Below are 21,393 nucleotides of genomic sequence, written 5' to 3' on the forward strand. Positions count from 1 at the left end.
ACAACATTGCCCATCAGATACTGGTTGAACAAGAGGTGAAATTGAGAAGTTTGTAAAATCCTGTTGTAAAAAGTACCAAATTATTTGTTAAGGATTAGAGTCCTATTAGAGAAGGAGCTGGATTTTCCTCCATCTGTTAAACAACAGAAAACTGTCTGTGTTACTAAAATCACCACCAACATAAAAATCAATAAGAAATAAATAGAAGCACATGTGAAAATATAATCAGAGGGGTCAGAGTTCCCTATAACACAAAGAGTGTCACGGCACGAAGTCTGATTGACTGACTCTCCCTCGACCCGATATATAGTCAGTCTGTTTTACTGCCGCTACAGCTTCTTCTGGGAGTGTGTCCTTCAACGTTTTCCTACTTATTTGGAGATATATACATTGAGGCTGGTTCCCGCCGTTTAGCCGCACTCTGCTCTGCCATCTGCAAAACAACTCACATACATTTTTCACCCTATGTTTCACACATACACACTCGCTCCTTTCAGCTCCACAGCTGCCTGCACAACACTCCAGTCATGCTGTGTTCTGTGCACTTCTCTAAAGCTATAACATGTTACATATGACACTAAGTTATTAATACAAATAAACATAAAAGTATTCATGCATGTTTGAATCATATTTTCCACACTGTCCATTTGGGGATGAGTTGAACAGTTTAATGGCCATTGGGAGAAAGGAGTGGGAGGGATTGTCCAGGATTGAGAGGAGTTTGTGCAACATTCTCCTCTCAGCCATAACATGTAGAGGGTCCAGCTTCTCACCAAGAACAGAACCAGCCCTCCTAAGGGGCTGCCTTTCAACCAGGGGCTTGTTCACAGGTAGGACGTGGATCAGGTTGTGGTCAGACCTGGCCGGGGTCAGAAGAGCTGTAGGCCTCTTTAACATGTGAGTACATCAGGTCCCGTGTCTCCTCCCCCTGGTGTGACAATCCAAATACTGTGTGAAGGTTGGGAGGGTCTTAGAGAGAGGCTCGTGATTTAAGTCACCTGAGATTATAAAGAGGAGTCTGGAGTCTGGCTGAGTATATTACTTTACAGGCGCCGTCTGCAGAGGCAGAGAGAGGAATATAGACGCCAATCAATATGGCGTGTGAGAGCTCTCTGTGCATAGTAAGGGCGGAGGCCTAACACCAACAGCTGTCTGAGCAACACTTTCACAATAACATGACCAGTAGGATACCACGTGTTGTGGATGTACATGACCAGGACCCCTTCTTTCCTCTTTCCTCTCTCCTCCGATCCGCCCCCACTGTGCTGGCGCCGTCAATACTGATGCATGTGTACTGTCCTGCAGCCACGTCTCTGTGAGACACATTATTCCACACTTTTTCTTCCACACCAGTGCAGTCAACTCGTCCACCTTGTTCTCCAGAGACCCCACGTTGGCCTCAAATAGAGTTGGAAATGCGGCTTGAATATTCTCACTCTCGCTCGTATGTTTTGCCTCTGGTTTTTCCCAGCTCTGCACACTCTCGCTGGTTTCCTTCTTATTTCGATTGAATGAGACTTATATCCACGGTGCCGGTCTGCTGCAGTCCGATGTGCTGTTCCAGCCAGCCAAGGCTCCATACAGCTGTTGCGCGCGGGTCACAGCTTGAAGCAGAACATTTTCAGCTATGATAAAAACAAACATTAAAAACTCCCTCCAACCGCGTGGTCAGAAAGGGTAAGCTTTACGCAATAAACGGGATATTTTACGGGATACCAATATGAAAAAGGAAGAATAAATTAAAAGAAAAGGAGAGCAAATTCAACAGGCTGCGGCTCGGCAGTCCGTATTTGATACATTATAATATTGATTAATTAATGTTGATAAGAAGATGAGAAGTCAGAGGATCAATAACGTTATTACAGTTCATCCTCAGAGGATCATGAATGTCTGAACCAATGTTTAAACAAGGATTGATCCAACAGATGTTGAGATGTTTCAGTCTGAACAATGAAAAGAGAAAATAAGAAACAGTTATGTTGGTAGATTATAGAAACTAATCATGGAGCTGAATGATATAATGCTTCTACTGGTTATAATTTAGACGGGCTCAGCTCAGCTAACACATTCAGCAGCAGTCGGGTTTGCTCATTGTTTTACTGTGAGCATCATGTTTGGGTCTGGAAGTAAACTTATCACATTTTGGTGATAAATAAATGACTGAAATGAAAAGTATAGTTGTTGTCTGACCATACATGTATTTCGTGTTATTGTAAATGTTGTTTTTAAGATGGAAGAATAAACCTTCAGAAAAAAAACATTCTTTTCGTTTCTACATTTACATTTTACAAAGAGAAATTTTAGTATGTTAAACATGTAAGTATGAGTAAAGAAAACTGCATTGTGTACTAGTGCAACTTTGTTGTTTTATGTAATATTTACTAGCAAAATATGGGTTAAATTACGTAGAAATTATTTTATTAAGTTTTTCTTTTCATGGTGTAAATGTAATTTATGCGAATGTAAAAAATTCTATCATTTGTTTTTTATATTGTAGTTTTGATTCCAAATGCAATGAGAGTCCACATTTCAAAAATGTTATTATGATAAGAAATGTTCAAGTAATACAGACATTTGTAAATTGATTTAAAAGATTATACATTTGTAAGTAAATGAAAATACACAAAAAAGGCATTTGTTTATTTATTTAAAAACATTATCAAAATCTATCTTAATAAATGTTAGTAAATGTAATGTCTATATATTAGGGATTCATTTATTTCTGGATTTTTCTTTAAATAACCACTTCAGATGAGCAGGTGATAAAGCCTGTGTTACCCAGCACCATCCAGAGATCACCAAGACCACCAACAGACCACCTGTTGCATGTGGCTTCAGACATGGTTCCACCTCCAGTCCAGTTCTCCTGGAAAAGGCAGAAGGAGAGGGATGCTTCATGACACAATGTGAGTCCTGCTGAGGGAGAGCAACTGAGCTCAGAGTCAGGACATAGGACAAATGTAGTGCCAGTTTTTGACATGTAAGAATTTGTAGATGAAGTTTTTTTCCCGAGTTTTAGTTATATAATAACTTTTGTGTAAATGCAATAAAACTAAATAGACACATAGACATTCATAAAAAAGGGCAAAGTAAGTATTTCTTTAGGTCAGGTCATTTATTCAGATTAAACTGTATTGTATTGACATTGAAATTGTCAAGCTTCATTGTTCTCCTGAATGAAAAGGTAAAACAAAAACATGTCCACACACTTTACTTTCTCTCGCATGTCCACTCAGAAACACAGACGCGCACACACACACAAAAGCACAAAGTCTTAAATGGCAAGTGACATTTGGATGAAGACAAATACAACCAGTTGACCAAAAGTGATTGACAGCCTAACTTTTGACAGGATTCCGAACTTTGCAGTGTTGAGAGGCAACCAAATATCTACGATCCTGACATTTAAAAGTAAAACAGTGGAAGTTGGGAATACATTTTTACCCTAACTTAAAGCTCTCTGTTAATGATAACTTATGTTAGTTTATAAGCTTCCCTGATTACAGTGAATGAATACCTACCCTGACTATCATCAGAGAAAAGCTGGTCCCAGTGAAAGAAAAGTTCAATAGACAATTACACACAGTTATCAAAATTCAGGAAGGAGTGTTGAATGTAGAGATGGTGGAGTCAGGTCTTGGTTTGTTCTCTTATGCAGGAGTGCTTTTGTGCCCCTTACAATAAAACATATCACATAAAACAACACAATAAGAACTTGACAAGAGGTCACCATCGTTATCAGTTTAGGTCTCTAAATAAACGTATTCCTAAATTCTCACTTTCCTTCCAGACTCATTTGAGGCTTGTGCCATCATCTGAGTGCTCTGATGAAACTTGCTTTCTTTACACCCACAAGCTTTATTGCTTACTCTCTAACCCACATATATTTTAACCCCCCCACACACATACACACATACACTCGGATGTCCCTGGCTGTATGACCCTTTACCCAACACCCTGATGTTCACTCTTTACACTCAGTCCCGTCATAGCTCGTCGTGGGCAGTTGCTTCATCTGCTTTAAGTTTGAACTCCTCCGCTGTGATTTTTCCATCTCCGTTTCGGTCCTGGTTGGAGAACATGTTGTCAATGATGCGATAAGGATCGAAGCCAGGAGCCAGACGGCCTTTGCCCTCGTTTACCTGTTGCATGATGTAGTCAGTAAACTATGAAAACAAAGGGGAGTGAAAGAGGGTGAATTAGGGGCACGCGGACAGCAGCAAAAAGGAAATATGTACATAAGATGTGCATTAGGCCAGTAGCCAGTTTACAGTAGGCTAGTTATCACATACCTCAGAGGGCTCCACCTGCTCATTGTTGTCTTTGTCCATCTCAGCGAAGAGGTCAGGTGACACTTCATCATTCCAGATAAACATGTAGCCTTCAGGAAGTCCTTCCTCCATGTCTACCAGCTCGATTTCGAACACTAGCACGGCACTCCCTGGGACTTCATCAGCTACATAAACACAAAATAAACAGCTTTAGCCCCATCTAATGTGGTGGAGCTCAGACTCAGTGTAGAAGACTTTCCATGATAGTCAACTTTGGTCATCTACACTAAAAATAAATTACATGCACTCCTGCTTTTACTATTTATATAATGACTATTACTCCAATACTCCAGCACAGTCCTGCTTGTTCCTATTTGCTGCTAAATCCAAATAACTCTTAAAATCCTTAATAAACCTTTATATATAGTCTCTAATTCTGTAGTTCTTAAAAAAAGAGAGAACTTCACCTTTTAAGGAGGATTGTGATGTGATAAAAGGTTCAGAATGGCTACTTAATGGATTGAGAATAGGTAATGACATTGTTTTGTTCATAATCTGTGTAAAACTGTAAATCTTAGAAACAAGCATTTCTAAAGCTTGTTGAATTATTATGTATAACAATATAATCTGTCAAACTGATGAAAATGTATTTATTACTCCTCTGAACCTGAGATTGCTCATCTAAATTAGGGGTGAACATGTGTTTTGTATTATTAACCACACAGATTCAACTGCCTCAGAACATTTCTGCCCCAGTTTTTCTCAGAGGGTACACTTAAATTTAGAGTGAGGGGAGTTTTGAGATCACTGTTAATGTGATCAATGTATTAATTGTACATATTTAAAAAAGTATATTATTAAAGAGCTTGGAAATAATTGTGTCAGGCAACTAACATCTATTAATGAGCAGACATATGCTCGTAGAGTATGGAGTATGAAAACGTAGATCATTTTGAAAATAATGGTGTCAAATCTTTGATTGTTTAGTTAAATAAAAAAATGAATTCACCCTGGGGGGAGCTGTGGTATAGCCCAGAAAACCTCTGTCTTGGTTGTTTTGACCTTTTTCCAATAAATCTAACCTCACTTTTGAACTTTTGCTGCAAAACGTATTTTAAAGAAGAGTTTTTGAGAAACAAAAACTTTGTTTAATTGGCCTAAAGACTGACAACTTCAGATAAAACACTGTATTTAAAACCATGCGTAACAGACTTGATGGTTCAAATGTGTAATGTTTCACATTTACAGGTGGAGCCATGATGAGAAGCAATGACAACAGAAAGGGAAACATATGTAAAACATATTCATTTGAACTTAAAACAGAATAAAAACTGATCTGTTCTGCAAGATAACACAGAGTCCACATCCAAGTGTGAGGCTAGGAGGTACACTAAGGTCATTGTGTTAGCATGCTAATATGCTAATATATTTGGCTAACTAGCAGTAAACAGAGTCTAACTGGGGCTTTGTTTGGTTGGGTGAGTTAGTGTGCAGCTGTGTGTGACTTACTGACTCCTCGCTCCCCGTAGCCCAGATGAGGAGGAATAACAATGTGCCTTTTTTCTCCCACACACATGTCGATCAGTCCGTCCTCCATCCCTGGGACTACCTGGTTGGCTCCCAAGACAATATTATATGTCTTTCCATAATTATACCTGAAACAATTTGACAAATATTCAAAAACTGTGTAGAACTTTCCTTTCTGGTTGTATATGTAATTTACCTTTAGATTTTAGTGAGAGTTTGTGGATGTTGTGGTGTCAGACGTTTTTAGGTTTTGCCCACGTTTAATAAAATCTTAAAATCATTCAATCTGCATCAATGGGCAGTTTTTAAACAGCTCCAGTCTAAGGTGAAATAGGTTTATTCTGCATAATACAACAAACCAAGTCTTTGATCAAGCACTGGGGTCCAAACTAGACTGATCAACCAAGTCCTGTGATGTTTCTACTCAGTCTATTTGAGTCTAGGTATGTGGAGTCATGACTCAAAGATTCCTAGTTCAGTTTTAATATGTGTGCTCGGTTCGGACGTTGCATGGTTGCAAAGTATGATGCATGCAGGATCTCACTAAGTCTAACAGTAACAGTATCCTGTACATAGGTATTCACTGGGACATACCTGACCTTTTATTCCTGGTTCTACCTAGCAAACTATTCTCTGGTTTCATACAGTAAGCAATAGTTGAAAGTCAAAGTATGAGCATCTCTGTCCTTCTTGAAGCTTACTTTTTAATGTGGGTAGAAGCTGACATTTTGTCACATTATGACACTGTGTCAGCACTTTCCTATGAGCTGGTAACGGAGGGGTGAGTGGCAAAGATGAGTGTGCAGCCTCTGTAACTGTGGTTACGTGGAGGCTACTAATAAGACTGAGACGGGGTTAACACACACCACACTGAAAGGTTATCAATGTTTGTCGTGTTATCCCCCACAGTCAAAGAAGACAAGTAAAAAAAAAAAAAAGGCGAAATTAAAAGTCAGTATGTAGTGGCTTGTGCTAAATGCTGGAAGGTTGACACAGAAAACCGGGCTGTTAACCCAGATTGGCGTATATGTTCATCCTCCTTCTAGAAAGCTCGAAATCGCTGTGTCTCATGTGCTCTGAGAAAGAGCCAGAGGTTAAAAGTGGGAATGTGAAACGCTGCTACGAAACAAAGCACAAAATTACATTCGAAAATAATTACCCTGTAAATTCTACAGAAAGTAAACGATCTTAAAGAGAAGTAAAGTCCAGTTTCACAGAAAATAAATATTGTTGAAATGGCATTGTGTTAAAACTTTCTTTGTTTGATTTCAGTCTTTGAATTCACACAGTGCAGATGTTATATAATGATATACAATGTTATGTTAAAGCCTAGGTTAGAAACTGAAAGCTAACAAAGATGTTGATGATGTTTGCATACACATAAAGGAGTATATATGAAAACACTTAAATGTTTCCCTTGTAGACCCAACCTGTCCATTATGAAGTCAGCTCTAACCAAGTCGTGTTAAAAACAACCTAAACTGAGAACTGCTACAATATGTGAACATTATTCTCTTACAATGTGTGCAATTCCTCACAATGGTACCATTGTTACAGTGAGGACACATGATGTGTACTTCTCCCACAATAAGACAGAAAATCAAAACATTAATACAGAGTGCACCTAATAGGAGCATAATACGTGCATGAACCTAATAGGAGAGTAAAGGGCATATAAAGAGGAACTCAACATTGAACTTCCCCTTAAAAGCCTATTTTCTGCCAAAATCTTTACAGGATGTCAAGACTAACCTTATATACAGCTGCATAGACCGGATGCAACTGTACTAAACAAGTTTAAAAAATGGTTATTTAGCTTTAAACACACTGAAGCTGTGTGCTAGAACTTGAAATGAGATTGACTGGAGTTTACTCACGTGGAGTCGATGGATGTGCCGTCCATCAGAGAGGCATTGTAGTGATATTTTATAAAGTCTCCCTTCTTGGTTTGCTTATTGCACTCCTCTGGCTTGTAAGTGACAGTGATGTTAGTGCTGTCTGAAGGGTTGTGGAAGTCGATGATGTGAATGTCAAACACCAACACAGCCGAACCAGGGATCTTGGTGCCTTAGAGAGTCATGGTGAGAAACATAAAAAAGAATCCAGTGTTAAAACATGTAATTAATGGAGCATGTAGTGGCATGATATAAACTCACTAAGCCCTGCACAGCACCTTGACCTTCTGTACTTTCTGAACTTATCCCTATATTACGCCACAACAGGTCTGCAGGTCACTGTGTGTGCACATCAAACATTCCGGGTTTATGGAATACCCCAATTCTGTGCCCACTACTTTGAATAAATATTAAAAACTTGATAGTGAACTGCTCCATGACAAACATGTTGTAATTGTTATAAAAGTTAATAGTGCAAAAAAAAAAACTGCCTGACTGGGTAAAGAAAGTGAAATACTAATCTCATTAAAGACTTGCAAGAAACTAGAAGCTGGGAGTGGAAAAAGCAGGTGACTATGTCTGGAAATTTTCATGATAAGCAGTGTAAGCATTTATGCGAGAAACTGAATGGGAGTGTGGGTATGTGTAGACAAAAGTGCAGACAAAAGAAGTAGTGCGGTGTCTATTGCTCAAGCAAATTAAAGCTCAACACAGCTCCTGACATTTTATTAGCGCAAACGCTTGCACCCCATTTATACAATTGATTTAAAACAAAGTTTTATTCAGTTGAAAGGACATTTGTAGTAGCTCAATGTGCACTAAATATTAGGGCCGACTGTGGTGCAGGACGGAAGAGCGGTTGTCCACCAATCTCACAGTTGTTGGTTCAATCCCCAGCTCCTCCAGTCACATGTCAAAGTGTCCTTGAGCAAGACACTGAACCCCAACTTAGTTGGCCAGCTGCATAGCAGCTCCCCCATCAGTGTGTGGACGGGTGAATGAGTAGCAGTGTAAAGTGCTTTGAGTGCCAATAGGTAGAAAAGCGCTATTTAAGTGCAGACCATTTCCCATTTTACCATTTACCATATAATGTTGATGGAAAAAATGTTTTGCTGTTTCAGAAAGAGAAGATGCAAACTTTTGCACATTTTGCAACTGTACACTTCATGTTTGACCCTGACATTAGTAATAACTGCTTTCAATGTAACAGTAAATCTGTTTAATTTGATTTGCTAATAAACATGTGCTGCAAAGTGATTCTACTAAATTTCAGACTGATTTGATGTTGTTTTCCATATTGCCATAAAGTAATGAATGACATTTTGATAAGTTCTTTGCATTTTAACTGATTACCTATGAAGACTTCCCCATACTATGTATTTCAGCTCATGGATAAATAAATCACGTGTATGTTCATATTTTTACAACTGTAATAAAACTTGTTTAATGATACAGAAAACAGTTTTTACCTGTGCCCTCCTCTCCATAGCCGAGATGTGGGGGGATGGTGATGGTGCGTCTCTCTCCGACACAGACTCCAATCAGACCCTCGTCCATACCGGAAATCACGTAGCCTCGACCCACATAGGTGTCATAGGTACGATTACGAGAGTAGCTGTGGAATACAACATATTACCTAATAAAATATCATACCCAGCAATATAGAGAAAAATTTACAGTCAATCTGAACACTGAGTATACAATTTTTTCCTCACAAAAGAATATTGACTGGCCATTTAATCACACACAGTAATACGGGAGTTCACGCAGCCCACAGAAGAACACAATGTAATAACATCTGACCTACCTAACAAAGGTGACTACAGGATCTGTTAGGAGGAGCAGGTTCAGAGAAACTGCTATGGTTGAGTAGCAACCTATAGTTTCTTTTAGAGGATGCATTTGTGTTTTTTGTTTACACCAACATTTAGTATTGTGACATTTATAAATATCAAAAACCTTCTTGGTTTGGAATGCTACGGAAATACAAACGTCTATGGCAGGAAGGAAACAAGTGCTTTCTGTGAAAAGAGAAAGCTTCTTTTGTGTGTCCAGTCTTATGTCAGTGTGCAACAAGTGAGTCCTTGAGACATGTACAGAATGTGCAAGAATGTTTCTAAAAATTACTAAGAAATGCTTCAAGACCAAGCTCACAAGGCTTGCGGCTTGAATAATGTGAGCTAACTTTGGAGAACTTCCTGTGATGTAAATGAACAGAGCAGGTGTTTAGGTCAAAGTTTCCTTTTGTTTAAAAAGGAAACAAATGATTAGGAAAATATTAATGTTATTCTTTTCTATTATTTTCCATAATTATTTTAACTAAATATGACCTCAATTTCAGTAGGTAATTTAAGGTCACTTACCATCTGTCTAAAAATATACCACATATGAAGTAATGCTTAGTGATAAGTGTCAGCACAAGAAGACAGTGCAGTAATATGTATTATAAGATAGGAAGTTTTCAATTGTTGTGTTTAGTTTCTTTTGGGCTCTGAGTACATTAATGCATAGAGAGATGCTGCCACCACGAGGCTCATTGAAGAACAGCAGACATTAAACTGTAAAAACTACTGGCTGGACATAATTTCCTTTACACTCCAAAGATGTACAATGAACCTGTAGACAATCATCCTAATGAATATTAAACACTGAAGCATACCTGGAATCAAAAAATGTCCCATCCAGCAGGCTGCCATTGTAATGGTACCGTACAAAGTCTCCAGCAACAGTCTTCCTCACGCAGGACTCTGGCACCACCTGATTGGTCACTGTGATCCCGTCTCTGGGGTTGTGTAGGTCTAGGAGTACAACGTCAAACACCAAAGATGCCTGTCCCGGGATGTCGCTCCCTGGAGAGAGACAGAGGAGAAAAGTTGAAGACTGGAAGAGAGGCAGGTATGGGGACAGAGGTAAAAGAGAGGACTGAATACTGAAGCACCGATATTTTTCTTTATCATCTTTGATTCTAATCCCCGATACTGAGTGTCAATATGGTTTTTTTCTTTATTGTTGAAGGTAATTAGAAACTATTCAGACATATATTTTTGGAAAAAAACTTTTAGACTCTAGTTTAGAAAACTGATCACATATAGATTAAAGAGACATGCAACAAGCAGTAGGAGTTAACAATATTTGATGTATGTATGGTTTTGCAGACGTGTGACTGTGAATTCATTATTCTCCTTGCTCACCCCAGTTTAAATTGTCCTGTCTATATGAAAGCTGAATGTCTGACTCAACATTTTTTAAAATTGAACAAGCTCTTACACTGGATTCTATAAAAACAAATCTACCAACAATATACCTCTTGCTATTTATACACACAAATCTCTCTCACTGTCCCTCTCTCTCTCTCTCTATATATATATATATATACGCATATGTGTCTATGTGTATACATATAGTAATAGATATACACAACCCTAATTGAAAAAAAGTTGGTATGATGTGTAAAACATAAATAAAAACAGAATATACACATCTGGACACGTCTGACATTCTATGTGAAATAATCAGCGGTGTTCTGTCTCTGCATGATGTACTGTTTGAAGTTCATACTTACCGTCACCATTTTCTCCATATCCCAGTGACGGGGGCATAGTGATGATGCGTCTTTCTCCAACACACATTCCCAGAAGACCCTGATCCATCCCGGCAATCAGCCAACCAATCCCGACATAAGTGTCATAGGTACGCATGCGGGTGTGACTACAGGGAAGGGTGGAGGAGCGAGTTTATGTGTTTGTGTGGGGTTACATTTTATCTGTGATTGCAAATGAGGGATTGTACAGAACAAACCTGGAATCGAAAAGTGTCCCATCCAGCAGGGTACCATTGTAGTGGTAACGAACATAGTCAGATACCTCCACCTTTCGGGAGCAGGTTGTAGGCATGTGATAGGTGTTGGTCTGCACGCCGTCCTCTGGGTTCCACACATCAAGCAGTAGGACATCAAAATGGAGGATGGAGTCAGGAGGGATGATGTCACCTATAGACAAATAGAAACAAGCCTGAGTCATGTGTTTAACACTCACACTGGTGGGCAATAGACCCTTAATATTCACAAGGATAAATCATTACATTGAACTAACAAAAGCTATTTTATACATCAGGTTTGATTAGTAAGTATTAGTCACAAACATTTTTAATAATAAACTAATTAGTCTCAGTTTCAGCTCATGTATAACATTTCAGACAAATATTTACCAGCACTGCCTTCGTAAACAAGAGGACCTAATGCTCATCTTTGTCATATGATTTAGAAAAATATGTTTTTGAAATTATATAACCCAAAATTATAATTACTAGATTAACGATAATAGACATTTTTAACAACTGATCTTTATTAATTAGGTAACTAATCAATGCTTTGAAAGGAAACAAAAAATTTTAAATAAACTTTAAGATCTTGAACCATAAAATTATCAGAGGTTCAAAACCATCACTTTATTGTCACTTTTTTTTTGTTGTTGTCCTTTCGGCTTATCCCGTGATTTCAGGGTCGCCACAGCAGCTCATTGTCCACATGTTGTTTTGGCAGTTTTTACGCCGGGACCTTTCCTGACGCAACCCTCCCCAATTTCTACCAGGCTGTGACCGGAAAATTCACCAAAAACTTGCTTGTTAACACTTTAGGTGTTGTTAGAGGTTTTCAAAGGTCTCCATGCATCTCACAATAGCAAATTTATATCAGAGGTTTTTATTTTTTTCAGCAAATTTAGAGCAAAATTTACTAAAATAAACCAGTTTGAAACCCATATTTTTGACAAACATGGTTTATGTAAAGATTCTATGCTATAAATGGAACTTACTGGCCCATAGTAAATCATTACAGTGACACAGTAATGACAGAATATAATCTGAATATAAAATTGCTCCAGAAGACAGGCTGTAGCCAGAAACTCTAAAAATACCAGGTTGCATTTTCCTACCCAGGGACTGAAGATGAAAAGAAGTTGGTATCTATATGAACAAAACACTTCTGTCTTTACGAATAAATTCAGTTATGCCTTTTTAGACAGACCACAAACCAAACTTTGTTTAAATATTAAAAACACATACAAAGTTTAACTTCATATTTACTAATTTAACAATTAAATGTTTTTTCTTTTATCATCACTGTTACATATGTACTTTTAGTAGTTATTAATAACTCTATCTGTTATTCCATAGTTGTTTTAACTGACAACAGTCATTTTATAAAAAACAAGAATTAGCTGTGACGTACTAAATGTGTAATTGCTCAAAGTAAATACCTCAATCAGCTGTGGTTGTAAATAGGCATCATATATTAATCTCTTACGATTTTTGCATATAGAAAGCTTTTAACATTGCTTGAATGTGTGTGTAGGAGCTCCACAGGAGACAGGAAAGGGTGAAGTTAATGAGGAGGTGGAAAAGGGAGAAGGTGGAGGAGGGGTGGAAGGGCTGTGGTGGTGGCAGCCACTAAATCCTAATCTCATTCTACCTCCTTTAAAATCTCACCTCTCTCTCCCTCATGTTTCCTCTCACACAGACTGCCAGTGGTGGAGGACACAGCCTCAGCGTTTACCTGTCCACACATGCCCCCCTTCTGTTCTCTCTCCCTCATCATCCCATTATCTAAATATTTCAGCCACATTCACAGACACACACATATACATACACTGATGCACTGGTCTCTACACAAACACAGACTCTGTATTATTATTCACATTACTACAACCATATTCAAATGTATCAACATTTTTCTGACATAAACCGTCATTTTTGGACAGTCAATAAAATCTTGACCCCAGAGCAGACTCCTCTGACTAACTTCCTGGTCTGTGATGTCTTTGTGACATCATTCAACATGGACGCTTGGAAGCAGCCCACTTCCTCTCTGCTTAGATTTAACACAAAACAGACTCTCACGTTCTCTTGTTGTTATGGTGAGCACGGCCAGTTGTGTACTCACTCATCTGTGTATAATGGTTCTTCAGAGTAATGTCTGCCAGCTGCGTCACCAGCTTTGTGGAGAGCATGTTTTAGTCTAATTCCAAGCACTCAGTTCAATGTGGCACAAGTTTTACAAACACTTAGATATACACACCGTATCCTTGCTTGCCATAAGCGAGGTGCGGTGGGATCTTCACCAGTCTTCTCTCGTTGACACACATCCCGACCAGGGCTTTGTCCATCCCTTCAATCAGCTTCTTCTTACCAACAAACACGTTGTAGGTGCTGCCGCGGTCATAACTGGGACAAGATGCACATAAACACATTACTTGTAGTATGCACTGTCCCTCCGACGTCAAGAATGACAGACATCGTTACGGCTGAAAAAGTCACTTTATATTTTGAACACAGTATCCATTTGGCACACATGTGGATTTTCACACTTCCGTTTTTTCATCAGTTGAGGAAAATTGATCAAATCTTTATTGTTACACTATTCAGTCAAACAAATCTCAGTTAGGAAAACAAGATGTACACGATGTTGCAATGGCCAGAGGTTGTATTTGTCAAAGTGACTTGAGAATGTAATCACCAAATGCCACCAAAAGTCATTTTGCGCCAGTGGTGATTTATTAAGCAAATTAACAAATTAAGCTTTATTATATGTCAGGTCATACACGTACACATGCAAGAATTAATATTTTGCAAATGCTTGAATTTGAGATTTCTAACTTCAGGGACTTCAAGACAGGGCCATAAATCTACATAAAACTGCATGGCCCAGCTTAGTTTATTAGCATTTTTAAAATTCCTTAACAAATGTGTAATAATTTAAACAACTAAAACCCAAAATGTGCCAGTGAAGCCTTGACTTTGGGAGTCCTGAGCAGCTGCTCACTTTGCCATCGACTTTGGTTCATGGACAACCGGGCAGGTACTGAAATCCCACTTATGGATCACTAAATTAAACAGATGATGACCGTAATGACCATTGAGATCAAATTAATCTGTGGTCAAATTCCAGTCATTTGTTTGACCTCTGTCAATCTTAACTATTAAGAAGTTTCAACACTGGATCAAGAACTTTTGGTTCCAGACCTCAGGCGGGCCGCTTGCCTGCGTGGCTCACAGGAGCGAACCACCAAACGCGCACTTTTACGCATCGCGCACGCTGTTCGCACCGTGCACCTCTGCTCTGCACATACTGAATGAACTCAGGAAAAAAAGGGATTTTTATTTTCCAGTGAACTCACCTCGAGTCGAACTTCTTGCCGTCTGGAAACATGCCGATGTAGTGATACCTGACATAGTCCCCTACTTTGACTGCGCGCACACACTGCTCTGGCACGAAAGTTTTCTCAATGAAGATATCGTCTAACGGTACCGGAGGAGCGTTGCAGGCGCCGAACGTCACTAGCACCGAAAGATAAAGCATCCCATATACACACTGGAACATTTTCACAGCCCACAAACTGAGAGACGATGACGATAACTAAGTGCTGGCTCTGTACGAGTGTACACTACGTCCCTGTTTCCCGGTACGTTGGTTTCCTCTGCAGCCCCTGTTCGAGGCGTAGGGACGATCACGTGTCAAGTCAGATGAAACATGTTACCATATCCGGGTAAACTTTGACAATAAAACCTCGAGGGTTGGCCCCAACGCTGCGTTTTGTTCGTACATTGCGAATAAATAAGTTTAAGAAATTGATGAAAATATATGGTTTTATCTATGCGAGAAAGAGACTAATGCAAGCATAGCCCGAACAGAATTTGTGCTCTTATTTTGAAATATTTCCTGCCCCACCCTGCTTCTTTCTATCTGACTTGACCAACTTCGGAATTGAATGGGACAGTTTGGGCACCACGTATTGCTCTTGCGCAGTGCAGCCTCAGAGATGTGTCAACGTGGTAACGTAGGGACTGCGGACACCTCCCCCCTCTGAATCCGTTTGAATCAGAACAGTGCACAATTCTGAACAGCAGTCAAATGCTAACTCTGAATAGAACGCGTAAAGTTTGCACCTAAATTATGCCAAACATGAATCCTGTTGTGAAGAGATCCAGGCCCTTGGGGGGGGGCGCAGAAGAGACAGGAATGTATCTACGTGGCAGTGGGAGCAGGAGGGGGGGGACACTCCACCTCTCACCAGGGGTTCAATTAGTGAAGCAGAAGACAATGCTCAACCACTAAGCCACCAGGCCCCATAGGACGTGATCCTAAATGAAAGTATTTCATGGAATAACTGGGTCCAAAATAGAATCAAATAACAAAATTGATCTTTAACCAAGAAGTAGAGTGTGGAAGTCTCTCACTCAGGTCTGATCTAATGTTAAATCCCGCGAGGGAGTCACTGGACTTGTGCTTTCTGTATATGGACAGAAAAACAGTGATTTGTGATTTTAGTGGGAGGAGCAGCACCAGCAGCTCCCACCCGCCGGAGGAGCGACTGATCCTGCGAGAGGGGAAGCTTTGTCTGGATACGTGGTGGAACTTGAGGCGGTCCTCGAGCCCCAGACACAGTGCCCGGGATCGACCCCCCAGCCAATCCACCATTTACCAAACTTAAACATGGCACCCTTCACTTCCTCCAGACTCTTCTCTGCGCTATTAATCGCCTTTTCCATCTCTGTGGTGAACTCTCAATATGAAAAATACAGTTTCAGGAGTTTCCCCAGAAATGAGCTAATGCCCCTGGAGTCCGCATACAAATACGCACTGGACCAGTACACCGGGGAGAAGTGGCTGGAGACGGTGGAGTACATGGAAGTGTCTCTGCGGCTCTACCGACTGCTTCGGGACAGCGAGGCCTTCTGCAACCTCAACTGTAGCTCCGTGAGGCTGGACGACGAGCAGAAGTTTGCGGAGTTTCCAGAGCTGCGGGCGTTTGGGAACGTTATGAAGAGGGCGCAGTGCCTGAAGCGCTGCAAACAAGGTCTGCCTGCTTTCAGACAGACCATGCCCAGCCGGGACACCATAGATGAATTTGACAGAAGAGAGCCGTACAAATACTTGCAGTATGCCTACTTCAAGGTAAGTGTCGTCAGGGGCGTCAAAGTTACCCAGTGGTCAGACCAGTGGGAATTTTGTGTTTGAGCACATGCTGGTTAGTTTTATTTTGCACATCAGCTTCGAGTAATGGTGTATATCTTTTTTTTTAATCGTGGATACCTACAGTTTTTATTTTAACCAAATCTTCCCTGATATTTCCCTAAAATGCGTCCTGACGTCACGTACGTGCCACGGGTGCACGGGGGGTGGGGGGGGAAGGGGGGGGGTCTGCTTTGCAAGAGAGGAGATCCTGAACATTTAACAGTGGGTGCTTGTTTCCACCTTCTTATGAAACAATACTTTCAGATGTGAAAATCCTGAGCACATGCTGACCCAAGTTTCGACCTGATTTAGAGTTTTAGATCACAGATAATCAACAGGTAACTAAGATGGTAAAGGTCTAACTCACACACAGAAACCTAACAAATTCAGACTGGTTCATTTTTTATATTTATTCTATATATTTTCAGTCTGTCTTTAAATCAGTCCCTACATTGGTTATGTGCATTGAACGTATTGAAGTTGCTGCTCCAAGGGATTTCAGTTCTACATTTATGTAAAGTTTCATCAGTTAAATAACACTCCCAAACAAATTCTAGATAGTCCAGATTTATAGTAATTGTAGCAGACATTTCTTTTGTTGTTTTTCCATCAGCTCAACAAGAAAACACTTTTCAAAGAAACATAAATCCGACATTTGGTTCTTACAGGGCAAAACTGTAACTCTATCTAAGATACAGGTTTTGAATTGAAACATAAGGGCTGATATTGAAACGACTGCTAAAGTAAAAAAGATTGGATCATTATTATCTCACTGTGGAAACATTTCCATTCAGGATAAAGTAACCCCACTGATATGATCAGTTTTCAGATCCTTGGTAACATCTCAAGATTTTGTGTAATGTCATGTTCCCACTGTGTTTGTGTTGTTTCTCTATTAATTGAAGAAACAAATTCCTGTTTACATTGTGTGTTTATCTCAGTCGGACAACCTGGCCAAAGCCGTGTCTGCTGCACACACCTTCCTGCTCAAACACCCAGATGATGAGATGATGCAGAGGAACATGGCCTACTATAGGAGTCTGCCTGGGGCTGATGAACACCTCAAGGACCTGGAGACCAAATCCTATGAGGTATATTTATACACACATCACAGTTCAGTGTTCATTAGTTTGTGTCCTCTAAGATCTCTGGATGCCTTAATGCATGGGAAGACATACAGGAGTCACACCCATAGCCACATGTCTCTGGGTGTTTGCAGATGTGGTCTGTGGTTGGCAGGCCAGGCTGCCTCCCAAAGTGGGGTCTGGAGGTTCGATGTCCACCCTTTTTCTTTTGCAGTAATATGTCACTAGACTTGTGTTTTTTTCCATGTATTTGTGTATCTGTTTAAGACAATTTCTTTACTGTCCTTTAATAAATAGTGACTGGACAAACATCTCCAGCCAGAAATAAGCAATCCATGCAGTGCACAGAAAGTCAATTGTTAAGCTCCATCTTTTTTAATTGGAACCACAGCTAGTTGCTTTTCTCTCAAAAATGTATCTGGAACTTGCTTTAATATTTTGGGTTTGTGACAGAATATTTCAAAACTGAGGCCTGTGATCTAGGGGGAACATTTTAAAGATTCTTTGATGTTGAAAATGTTAGAAACAGTTGTGATGATTAAAAAAATGATTTCAATTTGATTCCACTGTTAAAAATAGGAATTTAAACAGCAATATAATTTGTCTAAATTAAAGATCAACAGCTTTTGGCTTGTCCCACCACAGTGGAACATGTTCCACACGTTGATTTGCCATGAGTTTTTATGCCGGATGCCCTTCCTGCCGCAACCCTCCCATTTTATCCAGGCTCAGGACCAGCACCAAGGCCACCCTTGGTAGTGGGGTCGAGCCACACCTGGTGGGGTGGGATTCGAACTTGCTGCCTTCTGCATCCCAACCCAATGCTCTACCACTGAGCCAGTTTTTATGTCTTTTTGTCCAGACATTATTCGTGCGAGCAGTGAGAGCGTATAACGGGGACAACTTCCGTACTTCAGTGTCAGACATGGAGCTGGCTCTACGGGACTTCTTCAAGGTCTTCGATGAGTGTCTAGCTGCATCCGAGGGCCCCAGAGATGTCAAAGACTTTAAAGACTTCTACCCCTCTATAGCTGGTCAGATCATGCTCATGTTTTTGTCTTGCTATTTCTAATCTCTTGGAAGATGAGCTCATCACTTATTTTTATGCTCTCTAGATCACTATATAGAAGTCCTAGAGAGGAAAGTGAGCTGTGAAAGTGATCTGACACCTGTTGTAGGGGGATTTGTTGTGGAGAAGTTTGTTGCCACCATGTACCACTACCTGCAGTTTGCCTATTACAAATGTGAGTAGCATTGTTACCATGTTTTAAATCACTGTCACAAACGTCTCTTTGCAACGATACATCTTTCTCTATCTACTGTTATTCTTTTTCGAAGACAAATCCCCAGATTAAAAGCTAATTACTGTGTTTCCAGTGAATGACCTGAAGAACGCAGTGCCATGTGCAGCCAGCTACATTCTTTTTGACCCAAATGATGAAGTTATGAAGAATAATATAGCCTATTACAAGTTCCACAAAAAACAGTGGGGCCTGACAGAGGAGGACTTCCTTCCCAGATCAGTAAGACACCTTAATGAACACAGTTTCTGTCTGTGTTACAAAATATAATATATAATATAATATAATATAATTTGTGTGTGTGTGTGTGTGTGCGCGTGTTATCTTTAACTAACCTTAAATCTGTAGTGTGTCACCTTGGAAGACATGTTTTTGTTCTTTTTGCCCTCATGTCTGTGCGTTAATTGAGTTAATATGAAGCTGCCACCAGGTTCTCTGGGGGACAACGCTGTAAAATAGATTTAGAATTTGACCCCTGTCATCTTTTCCTGTTTTGTGTTTGTGGTTCACTCTAACAAACACTTGTTTTCCTTTTGTGTTTGTGACAGGAGGCAGTGCGATACTACAATCAGACCACTATGCAGCTAGAGATGTTAGAGTTCTCTAGACAGCACCTGATGAGCAACGATGAGGTACGTACCTGTGTTTACATATTTTGATTTGATTGTATTAGTGCCTCATAGGATGATTCCAGCCAGGAGATTTATTTTGTCAAGGAAGAGATTGGACCTGTGTGATTTCCATAAAATCAGTTTGAGCTAGGATTCAGATGTTTGCAACTCTCACTGGCACTGTCCTTGTGTAACTTATGTAAAAACCCTGGATTCTTCAGTCTGGTCACATGACACGCTGCAGTACACAGTGGGCCCTGTCTGTTTATCAAAGTGCAGTTTCACAGGCTGCCTTAGGGTGGCAGCATGACACCATCACTCCTCTGAGTTATTATGATGCAGCTCAAAGACTGTGGCCATCAGGCCAACGGAACATAAGTCAGGATTACATGCTGTATATGGCAAATACCATTCAGTTTTGGCTGTAATCTTTTTAGTAATGCCAGGTATGAGAAATCACAGATAGAGCTGTGAGTGGGGGATTTATGCTAATTCACTTAGTGCGAAATGTCACTTTGAAACAAAACAGACCCTGCTGTCTTGTCTCTGTTTGATACCTTTGTTTGTGTGTGTGTGTATGTGTCCACAGGGGGAGGTGGTGGAGTTTTTAGATGAGTTCCTGGACGAGGATGAATAGCTCTTTTTGGAAACTCTGCTGAAACACTGAAAAACAAACACAGAACAACAAGACATCACTATCACTACTCATGTTTGTATTTATTGGATTTTGTGTAGAAGCTAAGAATGGTCACTGTGTTTTTATCTGCAAAAATATTCGTGTAAATTTCCCATTTTGTGCACTACATAAATGAGAGCGTGCAGCATAGTGACTAAATGATACTGTATGAGGTTCCTGTAATAATAGAGATTTTCACTCACAGTTTTTTTAATTCATTCTTTCACTGTGAATCATGTATTTTATCTTTCAAACATGTTCATTTTTTTCAATAAAATACTAAACATGTCAAACATTGTGTCTTTGAAGTGATCATTTTAGTGTGGTTGTAAAATTACAGTTGCAGATGGGTCTCCCTGTTATTTTTAACAGATTAATAATATATCCATATATCCATCCAATATATGTCCATACATTGTAAGAACACAGTGAACATTTCCTTAAATCCCAAAACGATGTTGAAAAATGATTTAAATTATTAAATCATCAATAAATCAACTAGTTCTCTGTTTCAGTCCATTGAATTTTTGATGGAGCCTCATTAAAAATCCAGAGAAGAGAAAGAAAGCAATGGATGGAAAGCTGAACAGCAGGGAGCAGGGATACATAGCCAGAGAAAACACTGAGTTGTTTAATAATGTTTGAACATTGAGTCTCTGTGCAGTTTGTCACACAGTGATGTTAAAAACCCACAGGGGAACATTCCCTCAGTATTACTGTGTCTCTCTCTGTCTCTTTATTCTCTCTCCTGCCTGTATTTACCCATCTCTTTTATCACTTCTCATCATCGATGTTTTCTTTCTACGTTTTTTCTTGTTTATTCACATTTTTGAAAAAATGTCAGAGAGGAAGTAGATAGCAATAGCTAAAAGGAGGCATCAATAAAAACTTAAACTAAAAGGTTGATTGTCAGGAGTGAAGGTCACAGGTCAAGGTGACACCTTGAGACGAGGTTCTTTTACACACATACACGAGAAATCCTAAACAATGGGAAATGCCATTTGGGATGCATGCCTT

General features: G+C 39.7%; 2 protein-coding genes across 2 annotated transcripts; one reads left to right on the forward strand and one right to left on the reverse strand.

The window, feature by feature from the left end:
• Nucleotides 1–3,096: 3,096 nt before the first annotated feature.
• Nucleotides 3,097–15,191, reverse strand: fkbp9 (FKBP prolyl isomerase 9). Its single transcript, XM_067501899.1, has 10 exons — nucleotides 14,866–15,191; nucleotides 13,767–13,912; nucleotides 11,492–11,681; nucleotides 11,256–11,401; nucleotides 10,353–10,542; nucleotides 9,163–9,308; nucleotides 7,676–7,865; nucleotides 5,781–5,926; nucleotides 4,293–4,456; nucleotides 3,097–4,166 (listed from the first exon to the last, which is right to left on the reverse strand). Exons 1-10 carry the CDS (start codon nucleotides 15,066–15,068, stop codon nucleotides 3,987–3,989), a joined length of 1,701 nt encoding a protein of 566 aa, XP_067358000.1. The 5' UTR covers nucleotides 15,069–15,191; the 3' UTR covers nucleotides 3,097–3,986.
• Nucleotides 15,192–16,027: 836 nt separating this feature from the next.
• Nucleotides 16,028–20,649, forward strand: crtap (cartilage associated protein). Its single transcript, XM_067501914.1, has 7 exons — nucleotides 16,028–16,643; nucleotides 17,645–17,794; nucleotides 18,651–18,822; nucleotides 18,904–19,032; nucleotides 19,166–19,311; nucleotides 19,638–19,721; nucleotides 20,290–20,649. The coding sequence occupies exons 1-7, from the start codon at nucleotides 16,182–16,184 to the stop codon at nucleotides 20,335–20,337; spliced, it is 1,191 nt and encodes a 396-aa protein (XP_067358015.1). The 5' UTR covers nucleotides 16,028–16,181; the 3' UTR covers nucleotides 20,338–20,649.
• The last annotated feature ends 744 nt before the right edge of the window (nucleotides 20,650–21,393 follow it).

Source organism: Channa argus, chromosome 1 (assembly GCF_033026475.1).
Source record: "Channa argus isolate prfri chromosome 1, Channa argus male v1.0, whole genome shotgun sequence".
Taxonomy (NCBI): Eukaryota; Metazoa; Chordata; class Actinopteri; order Anabantiformes; family Channidae; genus Channa; species Channa argus.